Consider the following 18,064-nt stretch of genomic DNA (forward strand, 5'->3'; position numbering starts at 1 on the left):
TGTTTTTTGGGAAATTCAATACATAATCTCAGTTTGTCCAGTATGTTGGGTTTGAAAAGGGGAAAGGACAAATTAACCCACACTGTGCATTATGGGTTCTTGCTGCTCTGAGCATCTTGTGGTGACTCACCCATTTTGTTGTGCCAGGAACCCCTTTTGTTGTACCAATAACCACCTCCTAAATTGCTATTTTTTTCTAAACCATGGAGGGCTGGTAAATACCCCTTAGTAGATCCCATCCTACCCACCTACAACTCACACCTGCACTTCCACCCTCAACCCCAACAACAAGGTCATAAGGACACTTGGTGCCCTCTTCTGGGGGGTGGGCATAGTAGCATACTTTGGGAAGACCAGGGAGCCATTTCCAGGAAATAATCATGTCAAATCCTATCAATTCTGGTGATAAGAATGGGGCTGGGATGGGGGTCTTTTCTGAAAATAAGAAAGTGGACCTATTTATCCAAGAGAGTCTCCTGAAGGCTTGAGGTGTGAAGAGATGGAATAAAGTTTCTGGTGAACTTTTGAAGGGGGTTCAGCAGATATTTCCTTCCTTCATGCAGTTATGTTTTACATAAAATTGAATTGCAGGTTATTAATGACAAGAATTTGCCCTTTGTTATGGTTCATTCCTGAAATGTCCTCTAAAAGCTCATGTGTTGAAGGCGTGGTCACCAGTGCAGCAATGTGCAGAGGTGGAGCTCTTGGAAGTGCTTGGATCATGAGAGCTCTGATCCTATCAGTGGATTACTCTATTGATAGCTGAATGGTCTACTGTGAGGGGGTAGAATCTGCATGCAGGTGGGCATAGTTGGAAAAGGAGGTCACTGGGGACATGCCCCTGGGGACTATAGCTTGTCTCTTTCCCCTTCCTCCCTCTGTCTTTCCTGAACAGCCTTCCTCTGCCATTCCCTTCTGCCTAGATGTTTTATCTCACCTTAGGCCCACAGCAATGGAATTGACTGAAATTTCTGAAACTATGAGTCAAAATAAATCTCTTCTTTAAGTTGTTTTTGACAGGTATTTTGGTTACAGTGATGAAAAGCTAACACCACTCATTGAAGATTATCTAGATGCAGACACATTATACATTATTTCATTTGGATATCATCATAATTCTGGAAGGTAAGGAGTATCCCCAAATTACAGTTAAGAAAATGGAGATATAAAAAGGTTAAGCAACAGTCTCAAAATGGTAGAACCAGGAATGAAAACCCAAATCAACAGTCCCAAAATGGTAATGAGGCTGGGGCCAAAGAACAGTCAGTGTAGATAACAAATGATTGGGTCAGGAAGATGGGGCTGATTCAAAGGAAATAAAATGCTAATACTTCCAGAGCACTTCCCCCTCCTCCAATCTGTAGCCAAAGTTACCTGCCTCCAGGGAATTGTTCCTCCCAGCAAGGGGTTGTTAATGAGTAGCCCCTGGGTGGTCCCTTCCTGCCTGTACCCCTTGGTGGCTTCTTTTGGACCTTGGATCACTCCACCTTTGGGGTCCCATGGCAGGATGCAGAGGAGAATGAGAATAAAGGAAATCTAAAATCTATAAAAGGGCCAGGACACCTCCATTCCCTCAGGCACCAATTTGGACCTTCTCCTCTGCAGAGGATGTTCTATCCTTTAAATAAAACTTTTTACTCATGGCTCAGCATTTCTCAGGTGCTCAATCTTCCACACCAGGGAATGGGATCCAGATGTGATTTTCAACACCGGTATCATCTCTGGTCTCAGTAGAACCAGGAATTAAACCCCAAATCCTGCTCTTTTCTGTGTGATATGTTTTATCTTTGTACTTGCTTTGATCCTGTTTTAGATGCCTGCTACTTAAAGACATGGCTACTTAAAGGGAAATATTCCTGACAGATGCAACCCCTATTCAAAAAACACTGAAATGGACAAAAACCATGCTCCAAACCCTATAGACCGACCCCTCATTAGTTGTCCTGACAACCTATTCTTTTATCATTTATGTTGAATAGAAAGTAGGGTGCTTAAGTGGGTAAAAGGCAGAGGTCAAATGACAAAGGAATGTCAGAGAGTCAGAGAAGGGGTTCAGAGGGAAAGGGGGAATGGTGTGGATACTGAGGACAGAAGAGCCTCTTGGCTGCCCCTCCACAGCTCACAAGGCTGGAACTGTCGCATCAGGCTGAGGCTTAGCTTTGTGGGGTGTGCAGCTTGGATCAAATGTAATCATAACTAACCTACATCTAGTACCTACGTTATGCCAAGCACTCTTTTGAGTGCTGTATATGAATTAACTTAGTTGATCCCCACATAATCTCATTTTACCTGTTAGAAAATTGAAGCAGAGTTAGGCTATGATTTCTACTTTACTGATGAAGAAACTGGAGCACAAAAAAATTGAGTGAATTGCCCAAGGTCAAGCTAACAAATGGTGGAGCTGGAATTTAAACTTAGGATTCTAGTTCCAGAGCTATATTCTCACACACCATGATATATTGTCTCTCCTAATATGTTATCAGTATTTTTTCAGGAAACATTTACTTTAGGTATATATGTGTGTGCACGTGCTTCTGTTTGTTCTGAGATACAATGGAAAATGTATTAATTTTGGTGAGTCACTGACAAAAATATCTAAAAACTGTTACTCTACAAATAGCTTTACTGAATTGAACACCTTCAACTTTACCAGAGACAATGCAAAAATTGTCCTTTAACACAATTGTTCCAAATTACATTCCTGCCAGCAGTATAAGATAATTACAGATGTTCTCTCTCACTTTAAATTTAATACAGTCAGACTTTTATGGTACTGCCAATCCAGTAGATGTGGAATCATATCGTATGATTTTCAATTGCATTTTTCTGATTTTTATTATATATTTATACAATTTTCGCTATTCAGGGTTTGCCCACTGTAAATCATCTGATCTTATTCCTTACTTGTGTGTGTGTGTGTGTATGTATGTGTATATGTATATATGTAATTTTATATAATAACAATGTGTACAGTACAATCTTCACAACAACTCTCTGAAGAAGCCAGCTATATAGGTGAAGAAGGCTGAGAGAAACCTTGCTGCAAGTCACCCAGCTAATGGTTTGTTGAGCTAGTGTTTGAGTCCAGATCTAGAGGCACCCTAAGCCCCTGGCTATTGTTTTACAGTATATGTCAGGGCTTAAGATCAATTTAGAAAAAAGTGAAAGGAAAAAATAGTTTCCAACATGTAACCATAAGTCATGTGTCTAATTAGGCTTTACACAATATACAGTATTTCCTTATGTCCTCACAACCATCTGTGAGGTAAAATGCATTCTCTCCATTTTATAGGTAAGGAGACTCACTCCCCAAAGAAGAATTGCCTTAGAAAGGTTGACTTTCTGCCAATTAGAGGCAGGCTTACAGCCAAGCTCAGATCTATGGAATTACAGACTCTGCTGCAGGATCCAAGATGGTGGGACAGAGCGGGCAGCATTCTGTGACTCGGGACTCAAGAAGTGAGAATACTGCTTCTCTGCAAGGGATACTCCTGCTCCTGCAGTCACCATGCCTGCCCAGGGCCCCAGGCCTCAGCTCAGAGTAGGTCTCCCAACCTCTCGCCCACGCAGGACTACCGGGTGCCCAAGCGGGGACCATTGGTGGCAGCACTCCCACAGAACTTTCAGCTACCACCTGAGCAGAAATCAAGGATGCTGCTCCCACACAGGACACTCAGCAGCTTCTCACACACAGGAACTCTAGCTGCCATTCCCATGTGGACCCCCATCTACCAACGTGGGGCTCCCCGGTTCACCGCCATCTTGGTACTCTACAGCAGCACAGATAGGCCCCTTATGCACAGTCACCTGCCTGCACCTGAGAATGTCACACAGGCTCTGAAGTCAGCCAGCAGCCACACACTGCACACCACAGGACTCCTCTGAACTTCTTGTCCAAAACCATCACTGGGCTTCCCCCATCCAACCTGACACTCCACCTCTGAAAGCAGGCACCTGAACCTTGGGCCACCTTCATCATCATCTTCAGTGGGGGCACCTCCAAGTTTGAAACTCCAGCTGGCCAGGTACCCAGTTTCTAACTCCCCCATCTCCCCAGCAGCCACTAGCCCAGCACAGTGACACCCTGGTTACCTTCACCATCCTAAGGGTGGAGATACAGCTAACAACAGATGACCCCACCTATTGGATGAGAAGGGAAGGAGGAAAGTTACTGATCTCCAACCAAATCAATCCCTGTCTCTGCCCTAAGAGTTTTTTTTTTTTCTTCTTCTCCTTCTATTCTCCCAACCTCACTTCCCCAACATATGTGAAACCAAGTACTTTGCATGAATTAGGATTCTGAGGACAGGGACATCTGAAGAGTATATTACAGTTGTGTTGTATGTTCTTTTTTGTTTGTTTGTTGTCTCTTTTTTCTTTTTTCCAACAATTTCTACTAATTTAGTCTTTTTATTTTTCTTAATATATATGTGTGTTTGTTTTCAGTACTCTACTGTCTTCCCACTTACTTCTCTACCCAAAGTTACTTCCTCTCTCTTCTCCTGCTACTAATCTTCCTCTTTAGATTTCTCTTTCAATCTTCCTAAGATATAATAACTCTATATCCTCACCTCCTATTTGCTCAGCATATCATCCTACTCCTCACCCCCTGGTTCTTTGTCCACCATCAGAAACTGTAAACCTTTTACAAACCTACTGAGTATATTATAGATGATAATTGAATTCACCATTTCTGTACATTGTGACCAAACTGTGAAAGTCTTAATAGCAAACATTTGTTTTTACGGTGTGTTTTGTTTATATTGTGATCTATTAACATTGTCCTTCACCTCAAAAGAGAGGTATTGAAACCCTACAGGGGCACTATAAGCCTATAGGGTAAAAACGGTGACACCTTGGATCCACAGCGCTAGCAGGGAAGACACACAAGCAATATGAAAAGACAAGGGAAGAAAGTGCCCAAACAAATCAAGATACCACATTATTAGAATCCATGGCCAGCACAGCAGAAGAAATGACAGAGAAGGAGTTTACGATGTACATAATAAAATGTTCTGTGAATTAAAGATGATATAAGAGAACAAATACACACAGCAAGAGATCATTTTGACAAAGAGCTACATAAATAAATACAGGAAGCAAAATAGGGAGATAGAGGTTCTAAAAAAAAAAAAGAAATCCTTGAAATGAAAGAAACAATAAACCAAATTAAAAGCTCAGTTGAAAGCATCCCCAACAGATTAGACCACTTGGAAGACAAGACCTCAGACAATGAAGACAAAGTATTTAATCTTGAAAAGAACATAGACCACACAGTGTAAATGGTATGAAACCATGAGCAGAACATTCAAGAAATATGGGATAGCATAAAAAGACCAAATTTAAGAGTTATTGGTATAAAGGAAGGCATAGAGTACCAAACCAAAGGAATAAGCAATCCATTCAATTAAATAATATTAGAAAATTTTCCAAACATGAAGAATGAATTGGAAAACCAAATTCAAGAGGCTTACAGGACAACAAATGTACAAAATTACAACAGATCCACACCACATCACATTATAATGAATATGCCGAATATACAGAATAAGGAGAGAATATTAAAAGCCATGAGAGAAAGGAATCAGATTACATACAGGGGGAAACCAATTAGATTATGTGCATATTTTTCAACCCAGACTCTGAAATCTAGAACATCCTACAACAACATATATCAAGCTCTGAAAGAAAATGAATGCCAACCAAGAATCTTATATCCAGCGAAATTAAGCTTTAGATTTAATGATGAAATAAAAACCTTCCATAATAAACAAAAGTTAAAAGATTTACAACTCAAAAGCCTGCACTACAGTACATCCTCGGCAAAATGTTCCATGAAGAGGAATTGAAAAACAATAACGAAAATCAGCAGAGGGAGGTATTACACTAAAGGAAAAGCTAATCAAAGGAGAAACCAAGTCAAGTTAAATACCAAAAATAAACAAAAATGACTGGGAATACAATCATGTCTCAATAATAACCCTGAATGTTAATGGCTTAAACTCATCAATCAAAACACATACACTGGCAGATTGGATTAAACACAACAACAACAACAACAATATGCTCTCTCCAAGAGACTCCTCTCATAGGGAAGTACATCTACACATTGAAGGTGAAAGATTGGGAAAAGTCATACTACTCACATGGACTGTGGAAGCAAGCAGGGGTTTCTCTCCTCATATCAAATAAAGTAGACTTCAAACCAAAGATAATCAAAAGGGATAAAGAAGGATATTTCATACTGCTTACAGGAATCATTCATCAACAAGACATAACAATAATAAATTCATATTCCCCAAACAATGGAGCGGCTACATTCATCAAACAAACTCTTCTCAAGTTCGAGAGTCAAATAGACAACACAATAATTCTGGGTGACTTTAACACACCTCTTTCACCACTGGATAGATCTTCCAAACAAAATCTTAAAAAAAAGAAACTATAGAGCTCAATAGTACAATCAATAACTTAGACTTAATTGACATATATAAAGTATTTCATTCTTCAATGAATGAATACACTTTCTTCTCAGCATCACATGGATCCTTCTCTAAAATACATCGTATATTATGCCACAAAGCAGCCTTAGCAAATATAAAAAGTAGAGATACTACCCTGCATTCTACCAGGTGATATGGAATGAAATTAGAAATCAATGATAAAATTAAAAATAAAAGCTCTTCCAACACTTGGAGACTAAATAATACGCTAGTAAATTAACCATGGGTTGCAAAAGACATCAAGGAGGTTATTAAAAAAATTCTTAGAGGTGAATGAGAACACAGATACAATGTATCAAAGTCTCTGGGACACTATGAAAGCAGTACAAAGAGGAAAGTTCATTGCATGGAGTTTATTCCTTAAAAGAAGTAAAGTTCAACAAATAAATGACTTAATATTACATCTTAAAGCCCTGGGGAAAAAAAAGAACAAATCAGCAACAAAAGCAGTAGAAGACAGGAAATAATTATAATCAGAGCTGAAATCAATGAAACTGAAAGAAAAGAAACAATTGGGAAAAAATGACAAAACAAGAAGTTAGTTCTTTGAAAAAATAAATTAAATTGACAAATCTTTAGCCATGCTAATGAAGAGAAGGAGAGAGAAAACTCAAATTACTAACATATGTGATGAAAAAGGAAATATCACAATGGACACTACAAAAATACAGAAGGTAATTAGCAATTAATTTGAAAACTTGTACTCCAATAAAATAGAAAACATCAAAGGCATTGACAAATTTCTAGAGTCATATAATTCGCCCAAATTGAATCACAATGATATACATGATTGAAACAGATCAATTTCAAGACATGAAATAGAAGATGCCATCAGATCCTACCAAGAAAAGCCCAGGACTGGATGAGTTCTACAAGATGGTTAAAGAAGAACTAATACCAATACTCTTCAATTTACTTCAGGAAAAAGAAAAAGAGGGAGCACTTCCAAACTCATCCTACGAGGCCAATATCACCCTGATTCCAAAACCATCAAAGAAAGAAAACTTCAGACCAATATCTCTAATGAACATAGATGCAAAAATTCTCAATAAAATTCTGGCAAGTCGAACACAAAAACATATCAAAAAGATCATGCAACACAATCAAGTGGGGTTCATCCCAGGGATGCAAGGTTGGTTCAACATACAGAAATCAATAAATGTAATTCATCACATCAATAGGCTTAAAGATAAGAACCATATGATCATCTCAATAAATGCAGAAAAAGCATTCGACAAAATACAGCACCCCTTCATGTTCAGACCATTAGAAAAACTAGGGATAACAGGAACATATCTCAACATTGTAAAAGCTATCTATGCTGATTCCCAGGCCAACATCATTCTAAATGGAGAATAATTGAGAGTATTCCCTCTAAAAACTGGAACAAGACAGGGATGCCAGAACTGCCATCTTGCAATAATACACCAAAATGACAAATGCATAGGGAAAGAGGAGAGGCACCTAATGGATGTGTGTTCTCTAGACCTTTAGAAAATGCAGAATTGACAGGTGCGGTGGTGCATGCCTGTAATGCCAGCTGCTCAGGAGACTGAGGCAGGATGATCACAAGTTCAAAGCCAGCCTCAGCAAAAGCAAGGCGCTAAGCAACTCAGTGAGACCCTGTCTGTAAATAAAATACAAAATAGGGCTGGGGATGTGGCTCAGTGGTCCAGTGCCCCTGAGCTCAATCCCTGGTACCAACCCCTTGCCAATGCAGACTTGTTCCTTTAGCCACAAACATGTGACTCTAAAATAAAGGTGATATGTAAACATCAATAGAATTGGTGCTGTTTAAAAAGGGATGCCCCACAAATGTTACCAAGGCAGAACTGGAGGTCTATTATGTTACCCAGAATGCTGTTGGCATTGCTACAAACAAACAAGGGCAAGATTTTTGCCAGAGAATTAATGTGTGTATTGAGCACACCTGAAAGCCAAGATACCTTCCTGAAAGGCATCAAGGAAAATGATGAGGAAAAGAAGGAAGCCAAAGAGTACCCGATGTTAACTGAATGCCAGCATGCTCCACCCACAGCAGCACACTTTGGGAGAAATAATGGAAAGAGACTGAACTTCTGGAACCTATTCCCTATGAAGCATGGCATAATAGGTGTAAAAAATAAGACCTCTGGGCTGTAAAAACAAAACAAAACCTCCATGCCTGGTAATCCCAGTGGCCCAGTAGGCTGAGGCAGGAGGATCTCAAGTTTAGATCCAGCCTCAGTAACTTAGTGAGGCCCTGTCTCAAAATAAAAAGGGCTGGGGATGTGGCTCAGTGGTTAAGCACCCCAGGTTCATCCCCAGTACCAAAACAACAACAAATGACCACCCGACTTCCACCATCACAAAAAATACAAAAATCTCCAAAGTCTATGCTGTTCCATAAGCATGTTGCCTGTCCATAGATATTCTTGTTAGGAGGTAAAGGCCTCCCACAAATCAGGCCAGACCCATCATCTCTTAAAACCCAGTCTTGATCTCCCATTCTACCTTCTCTCCAGAGCTCCAACAAACTTGGGCAATGTCAAGTCTATACCTACCATCTATCTGCAGAATCTTGGCCTGGGGCAGCCTTAACCACAGGCCCAGCCCTGGAGGATCCTATTAAAGTGGTTAGAGTAGAAGAACTCCCACAGATTCATCTTTCACTCCCTCAGGTTTCTCTGATGAAGCCCATTCAACACTTCTCATGGTAAACCAGAAAATTCAAAGTTGGAGTTCTCAAATCACCTGCAAATTTGGAAAAACAATCCAAAATCCCCAGTAACACCTTGGACGCATTATGTCAGTATGGCTGGGGATGATACCAAACATCCAGAATAGTTGAAGCTCCCCTGGTGATTCCAGTTTACAGTCAGGATTGAGAACCCCTGGGAAGTCATCTTCTTTAAGCCCCAGCAGCCGTAATGACAGTGATTTCCACATCTGAGTAGCCCTAGAAAATTCTCAGAAAACTCACTCATCCTACTCCCGCTAGAGTGTCCACATTTGAGTCTGGACCCAGGAGTGTGCATTCTTAACAGTCATCTCAGATATTTTCTCTTTGAGTCAGCAGAGGGCACATTTGGGAAATGCTGCCTTCAGAGGCATGGGAGTGAGGTGGAAGCAGGAGGACTCTGGCCCTTTAAGGTCTGATTGAGGGATGGCCTTTCCCACAGCTGTGAGGCAGAGCGGGTCCCTTCTCCTTTCTTTCTCCTTCTGGATGGGTGAGGGAGGCCGTCCTGCTCCTTGACTTTGGCCTCTTAAAAAGAGAGTGGGACGGGCATGCTGCCTTGCCCCACCTCCTCTTTCTGCTCATTTTGATGCTGAGAGGTCAAGTTAGGAGACCGACTTTGGCCTAGGAGGTCATCTTGGGAAGCAATATAGGGCCTGCCTTTCTTTCATTCCTGGTCCCATCCTTGGTCCTGGAGCCTGGGTGTGGTTCCTTGAGTGAAACAAAGGGATCAGAGTGACACCCTTTGGGCTTGGTCTGGAACTCTTGGCTGAACACCAAGCCTTTCAAGATGGTCCTCCCCAGCACTCTGAGAATACTTCTTTGGGGACTGGTGCTTTCAATGGAGCATGGGGTCCAAAGGAAAAGGGAGACCATCCCTCTGTCACCCCCCTGCCCACGGAAACCCCTACCTTGCCACTGTTTCGGGAGCTGATAGAAGAAGCAGCAGGCAAGCAGCAGAGGCAGCCACAGCTCCAAGGGCATGCGCTACAGTACATGCTGGAGTTGGACCAGTGTTCAGCTGACCCCCATGGACAGCCTAGGAAGATCGCACCATCGGAGCCACCATGGTGAGGCTGGTGAGGCCTTTGGCCCGTGTAGCAAGGCCTAGAAGAGGTGAGTTCTCGTGTCCCCATTCCACCCTAGAGTTGGGAGAAGAACAGAAGAGTGTAGAGAACAAGGAATCTGTGGGTTTACTGTCAGGCCTCATTGCCTGGTGCACGTAGGCATGGCTTTGAACATCTGCATTAGACACTCTTCCAGGACAGCAGCAGGTGTATAGGGTTCTCCAGGGAATGTAGGCAGCCATCAACTTCAAGAAACTCTTGAGAACCTGATGAGATTAATCTGGGGTTTTTTCACTAGTCTCCAATGACAATGGACAGGATTCCCACTCTCCTCCCAAGCAAAACAACCAATACTCTCCTAGTTATCTCTTACCATGGGCTTTTTGTGTGTCAGGCATTGCAGAAGATGCTGTACAAAACTATCACCCTTAATCCTTGCCATTACCAGATGAGGTTGGTACTTATTAACATAAACATTTTATAGATGAAGAAACTGAGGCTCAGTAAGTTCACCAATGTCACACAGCTAGTAATTGTTACAGTCAGGGGTCAAACCTAGGCTCTCAGGCCCCAGAGCCTGTGCCTTTAATCGCCATGCTGTGCTGAATTCCCAACAGATTTTAACTGAGTACTAGGCATTATATATGCATTGAGTATATGCAGGCAAATAACTACTTCCCTAATTTCTAGGGGGTTCTGATACAATAGAATGGGTATATAAATAATCACATAATGTTACAAGTGCTTAGAAGAGAAGAAATGGCACAGGGCTGGGGATATAGTGCAGTTGGTAGAGTGCTTGCCTCATATGCACAACACCCTGGGTTCAATCCCCAGCACCACACACACACACACACACAAATAGCTCACTGTTTGGAGCAGGGAAAGGGAAGCAGAGAGAATGTTGGAAGGCCTTATTGAGAAGGTAATATTTAAGCTGGAACTTGGGAAAGGAGGAGTAAGGAGAAGATTACATTGGCAGAGAAGTTCATCCTTATTTAGGAAAAAGAAAATAACTTGGTGTGGGTGGAAATTCATTCAACAAATATTTTATTAAGCAACTACTGAGGTCTGAGCATGCAAATGTGATGTCTTGGAGCATGTGTTCTGGTGGGGAGATAAACGTGCAAACCGTTAAGTTGCAAATTGTGGCAAATGCTGTCAAATGATGAAATAGGTTATGATTGAGAATAGCAACGAAGTCATCTCTTTCCGTGGGGTTATGCGAAGGTATCTTTGAACATGTAACATTTGAGCTGAGGTCTATTAAGAAGGGAGACATGAAAAGAGTGGAGAGACACCTGATTTGGGTTTAAGGAACAACGTGTGCAAAGGCCTAGAGGGAAGAATGTCCTATTTGTGGCTGAGTCTAGAGAGCTCTGCAGGGAATGGCAGGATATGAGGCTGGTGAGAGGTGGGGTCGGAGGCCCTGAGAAGGGCCCCAGATTCCTTTCCTATCTGCAGCACAAAGCAGACCAAATCAAGTTTGTACTGATGCTATGAGGCTGAAAAGGAGGATGCCTACAATTAGGCACATATCCTGCTCCGACTAGGAAGCATACTGGGATCTTAGGGACTCTGGAAAGGATCCAGAAGCAGATGACAGGTTCAGTCACACAGGATGTATGAGTCATTCCTTTCCCTGAAAAGTTCTGAGCAGACCCTTCCTGGCTCCGAGCCTCAGCAACCCCACCCTGCTTCAGGAAACTTGTGAGGTCAAGGTCTGAAAGGAAAGGGCAGTTCCTCACTAGACAGCCTGCTAGAGTTTGGGTTGGGTCCCTTTTCAGGCAGGGTGGAGCAGGTGTATGGGTGGGCCTCTTGGAAAGATTATTGTAAGATGGGAGTGTGGAATAACTTAAGAAAGCAAATACACGCCTGGCTTGGGCCTGTGTGAATGATGGCTAGTGAGTGCCCCAATCCTGAGGGTGTGTTAAGCATGAGTTAGAATCCAAACTTTTCAAGTATTCTGGAACATCAAAATATTAAAGAATTATGTTAAATCCCCAGCACTATTACAATCCCAGACTTGTGGATTCAGTGGAGGAGCAACGTTAGATGAATAATATGTAAATCAACATGGAAATACTTACTCAGATGTTTGTAAAGGAGAGAGAGAAGACCTTTTCCTGAGATGACTGGTTTTGTAGTCTTTGCTCTTGACCTTTACCAGGAGGGGGAGCACAAGTTGGGAACTCTGCAGGCCCAGCCTTCCTACCCTTTGGCCACTGGGTGTCAGCACAACAGTTTGGATTAAATCTCTCAATTGCTAAGGGGCATGTGGTTTTTAATAGACTTTCCAGCAAACAAAATATTGGTGATCAAGGCCTTGTTGAGATGGTATTTAAACAAGTGATGGTAAAATGAGTGGGGTGGGGCTGGGGCTGTGGCTCAAGCGGTAGCGCACTCACCTGGCATGTGTGCGGCCTGGGTTCGATCCTCAGCACCACATACAAACAAAGATGTTGTGTCTGCCGAAAACTAAAAAATAAATATTTAAAAAATTCTCTCTCTCTCTCTCTCTCTCTCTTTCTCTCTCTCTCTCTCTCTCTTTAAAAAAAATAAAATTAAATTAATGGGGTGAATGGAGAGACATTTATAAAAAGGAATGGAAAAGGGAGAGATGGGGAGTTAAAGGAGAAATGGCCAAAAGATACTTCAGAAGCAATTAAAAAAAAAAACTTTTTGAAGTTGTAGATGGACATAATGCCTTTATTTTATTTATTTTTTTGTGGTGCTGAGGATCGAACCCAGTGCCTCACACATGCTAGGTGAGTACTCTGCCACTGAGCTAAAGCTAATTGCCAAGAAGCAATTCTTGAAGTTGTTGGAAGACAGAAATGGCAAAAATAGGTGTCCCCACTAGTGATATAATTATTTTGTGGTGCCTTGGTCCTGGATTTAAAACAATGACAGAATAGTACCCAATATCGAATTGTTGCCCAAACCTGCATCTGTATGGTGATATGAATTAAGGACTCTTAAAAATATTTTAAACATTTTTATTATTTTTAGTTATACATGACAGTAGACTGTGTTTTGGCAGAATATACATACATGAAGTACAACTTATTCTATTTGGGTTCCCACTCTTGTGGTTGCACATGATGTGGAGTTTTCCTGGTCATGTATACAAATGCAAGGCTAGGACAGTTATGACCAACTTTCTGCTGTCTCTCCTATTCCTCTCCTTCCCTTCCTCCCCCTTTGTCTAATCCAATGGATTTCTATTGTCCCCTCCCCAACCTCCCTGTGGGTTAGCATCCACAAATCAGAGTCAATCCCAAGAAACCAAAGGCCACATGTTCTCTCTGAAATAAGGACCCTAATCCATGTATGTTTCAACATGTCTTTTAGTCTCCTTTAGTAGTCAATAATATAATTGATCTTCTAACCGCTTCTATGCTTGAGTTTTTCCTGAGTTTACAACTGTAAAGTGATCTAAAAGTGAGACAAAAGTACTTTCTTTTGTGTTTTCTAATTTTTCTTGGTGCATTATAATTATACATAATAGATTCATCATGGCATATTTTACATGGACATAACATAATTTTATCAATTTCATTCACAGTACTTCCTTTTCCCTTATCTCCTCCCTCCCCTGACCAACTTTTTCACCACTGGTATAGTTTTTTTCTTAATGGAAACCAGCTTGAGTTCAAATTTTAACTTTACCACATACTGGCTATGTGTCCTTTATGGTTTGGTTTCTGTGGTGCTCGGATTGAACCCAGGGCCTTACATATGCTAGGCAAAAGTGCTCTCCCACTGAGATATATCCAGAACTTGGGTGTGTGTCCTTTGACATAGCTTCTGTGAGCCTCAATTTCCTTGTCTGCAAAATGGGAATAATAAGTATCTCATAAGACTATTGAGGATTCCAGAGTTTATAAAGCATCTTGTACATTCGTAAGTGTTCCACAAATGATAGATATCATTACCTTGAGTTAATTTCAGGGCTGATTATAGCTGTTTCTCTTGAACAGTTTTGTGAAGGATTTTCAGGCTCAGTATTCAGGCAAGACACTAATCCCCTGACCCTGTTCTGCCTTACGTGTGCAGGTTCCTGCCATAGGCAAACCCTAGACCTTCCTCTCGGACCAAAGCGGGAAGTGTACCAACTGGTCAGAGCCACTGTGGTTTATCATCAACAACTCCACCTAGCTCACTGTCATTTGTCCTGCCATGTGGAGCCCTGGGCCCCACAAACCCCAACCAACCACTTTCCTTCAGGAGGAAATTCCTCAAAGCCTTCTCTGATGTGTAAGCCTGGACAGAGATGGACATCACACAGCACATTCAACAGACACTCTGGAATCACAAGAGTCACCGGGTCCTAAGACTCCGCTTCATGTATAAGCAGGAAAAAGGTAGCGAGGTTCCTGGGATCCAATGGATTGGCACTTCACCTTTGGACACTGCCTTTGTGCTACTCTATTTCAATGACACTCATAAAAGTGGCCAGAAGGCTGAACTTCCCAGTGGACTGGAGGAATTTTTGGCAAGGGAATCTTCTCTTTTGTGGAGGGTCCGGCAGGCAGGCAGCATCGTGTCTAGGGTTTCTGACTCTTCCCAGGAACATTATGGGTCTGCAAATAATCAGTCTGCCAATAATCAGTGTTCCCTTGGTCCTTTCAAAGTCAGCTTCCAGCAGCGGGGCAGGAATCATTGGATCATTGCTCCTCGTCACCATACCCCAAACTACTGTAAGGGATCCTGTCCTCGGGTGCTACGCTATGGTCTCAATTCCCCCAATCAAGCCATCATTCAAAACCTCATCAATGAGCTACTGGACAAGAATATTTCTCGGCCCTCCTGTGTGACTTATAAGTATGCTCCCATGAGCGTCCTTCTGATTGAGGGGTTTTACCTGTGTCATACCCCTGTTCTCTATTGCCAGACCCCAGTACCTAGTAAGTCATTAACACAAACACAGAACACAATCAATAATTTTTACAGAGTGGGAAATCCAACTCAGGTCCTCATACGTGCTAGACAAGTGGCCTACCCCTGAGTTTTATACCCTACCCAACAGTGACATTTTTGTGGGGGATGTGTTCTTCCTGATACAATAATTCAATATTTGCATTGTTCACTAACTTTTTCATTGGAATAAATATAATTTATGCATATGCTTTGTACATAACTTAAGATGATTAATAGTTGTGCCCATTTCAAAAGGATGCTGCAAATTTCAATAGAACGTGACAGTTTTGTTACTGAACAAGGCAGTTTGTGAAATCCTATGTACTTCAGTTTGAACTAAGAGGAGATATGGGCTTTCAGTCCAGTCATTTTCCCAGTCTGCCTGGATTATGCACAAATACATAACAGGCCTGAAGACAAACCTTGGTTATAGGACCAGATCCTGAGTTCAGTTTCTTGGTTCTTTGGGATTTTCAGAAAGTCCTGATCTCCCAGCCTTGAGTCCTGAATACCTGTGGAACAAGTTGTTTATGGAGTACTCAGTTGATTGGCTGTTCCTATCATCCATTAAGCCCAGACTCATCAAAACCCCCAAGGAAATCACTGGCTGTTAGTTTAGTTGAGGTGTCCCTCAAAATCTCATGTGTAAGATGAGATTTAGAAGAGAAATGTTGGGTTTAGAGGAGAAATGACTGGGTTAGAAGAGCCTTAGGGGTTAACTGAAAGACAACCATAGGCTGGTAGGCTGGTGGCTAGAGGAGGTGGGTCCCTGGGGCATGCCTTTGGGATATCTATTTGGTCCTTGATGAGCAGAACTCACTCTCTTCTGCTTTCTGGTGTGATGTCTTGAGCCGCCTTGTTCTGCCACACTTTCATGGTGATATTCAGCTGTCCTTGAGCTCTGAGGAACACAGCTGGCTCTCTGTAGACTGAGGCCTCTGAAACCGTGAGCCCCCAAATAAACTTTTCCTCCTCTAAAATTGTTCTTGTCAGGTCTTTTAGTGATAGAGGCAAAGCAGCTCACTGCAACACTAGAATGTTGAATGGGGTAAGTTGTGACTGATGTGATGGATTCTCTCTTCCTTTTGAAATATGGCTTTAGCTCAGCATTGTTTCTCAGATCTGAAGAGATCTCTACTTTAAACCTTCCTCTGAGAGGAAGGAGACATACATGGTAGTGGAGGAGTATATGTGTGTGTGTGTGTGTGTGTATGTGTGCATGTGTACTGTGGGGGCTCCGTCTGTCCAGAGAGATTTAGTCCAGAGGAGGAAAGCAGGAAGCCGAATCCAACAAACTCAGTGAACAGGCCAGAATGCCATTTGATGTATGGAAGCAAAAGGAACAAGCATTTGAACTTGCTTCTCACCCTGGAACCTTGGGGCAAAGTTGAGGAATCGGGCAAAATTTATCTTCCATTCCACCAAATAGTTGGGCACTTAATCTTATAAAGCAAGATTTCATGTCTTCAGTTAATTCTCCCAATAGTACTATGGAAAAGAGGTATTAGCCCCATTAAAAAAGTTTCACTGAACTAAATTTCATATACAATAAAAGTGTCCTCATTAGGTACACAGTTCAGTTTTTAGAATATTCAGAGTCATGCAAATATAATCATAGCTGGCATTACAGACATGTACCATCATACCTGGCATTCCATAGGAGCTTAATTATGTTGATTTCTTTGCTGCACAGAAGCTTTTTTAATATACTATTTAGTTTAGGTGGACACAATACCTTTATTTTTATGTGGTGCTCAAGATCAAACCCAGTGCCTCATTTGTGCCAGGTGAGTTCTCTACCATTGAACCACAACCCCAGCTCCTGCACAAGAGCTTTTTAATGCAACCTCATTTATCAATTTTTGCTTTTGTTGTCTGTGCTTTGGGGATCGTATCCCAAAATTCATTATCCAGATGAACATCATGGAGCTTTACCCAGAGTTTCTCATAGTAATTTTAGTTTCAGGTCTTAGCACTTTAGTATGATATGAGATAAGGGTTTAGTCTTATTCTTGAGTGTGTAATTATTCACTTGTCCTAACACCACTTCTTGAGGAGACTATCCTTTTATCTTTGAGTGTTTTGGGCACCTTTGTCAAAAATCAGTTGTCACTAAACATGTGGATTTATTTAGAGAGACTCTATTCTGTAGTATTGATCTGTGTGTCTGTTTTTACATCAGTGCCATACTGTTTTGATCACTATAGCTTTGTAGCATATATCAAAGTCAGAAATGTGATGCCCTTAGCATTGTTCTTTTTGTGTAATCTATTTATTTAGGGCATTTTGTTCCATAAAAATTTTAGGACTATTTTTGTATTACTGTGAAATAATGCCATTGGAATTTTGACAGATATCACATTGAATCTACATGTTTTGGGGTAGTATGGATGTTCCTGAAAGCTTAGTCCTTGTTCGCAATGCCAATCCAATAATGAGGACATGGTTTGGAAAAAAGGAGAAAGAAGATTTATTGCTTTGCTAGCAAAGGAAAAACACAGGGGATTCCTGTCCCAAAGGCTAGGATTCTGCCCATCAGCAGGAACAGGGGGCTTTTAAAGAGGTGACTCAAAGGCTACATTTTACCTGTTCTCCATTGGAGTTGTAATTCACTTGTTAATTTGTGAGATAGTCATTTTTGAGCTATTCTGTACCATGCCCAAAGTCTGGATTACTTTATTCTTCTAGTGGATGTGCCAGGGACACATAATTATGTGCCAGGGACACATAATTCTGCCAAAAATTGGGGGAGAAAGGTAATCCTATTTCCTCTGAGATTAGTGGGGGAAGAGATTGGGGAGGAGCAGGGAGAGAGGAAGAGAAAGAAACAGGTTCATTTTAAAAAACAGTCACAG

The 18,064-nt window shown here is 41.5% G+C and overlaps 1 protein-coding gene across 1 annotated transcript in view; it reads left to right on the forward strand.

Moving 5' to 3' along the window:
* Positions 1-10,009: 10,009 nt before the first annotated feature.
* Bmp15 (bone morphogenetic protein 15) overlaps positions 10,010-18,064 on the forward strand; it is a 166,602-nt gene continuing 158,547 nt past the window's right edge. The window contains 5 exon segments of the mRNA XM_077793655.1: positions 10,010-10,076; positions 10,079-10,258; positions 10,261-10,335; positions 14,346-14,546; positions 14,549-15,196. Coding sequence (XP_077649781.1) covers positions 10,010-10,076; positions 10,079-10,258; positions 10,261-10,335; positions 14,346-14,546; positions 14,549-15,196 — 1,171 coding nt within the window.

This window comes from Urocitellus parryii, chromosome X (assembly GCF_045843805.1).
Source record: "Urocitellus parryii isolate mUroPar1 chromosome X, mUroPar1.hap1, whole genome shotgun sequence".
NCBI lineage: Eukaryota > Metazoa > Chordata > Mammalia > Rodentia > Sciuridae > Urocitellus > Urocitellus parryii.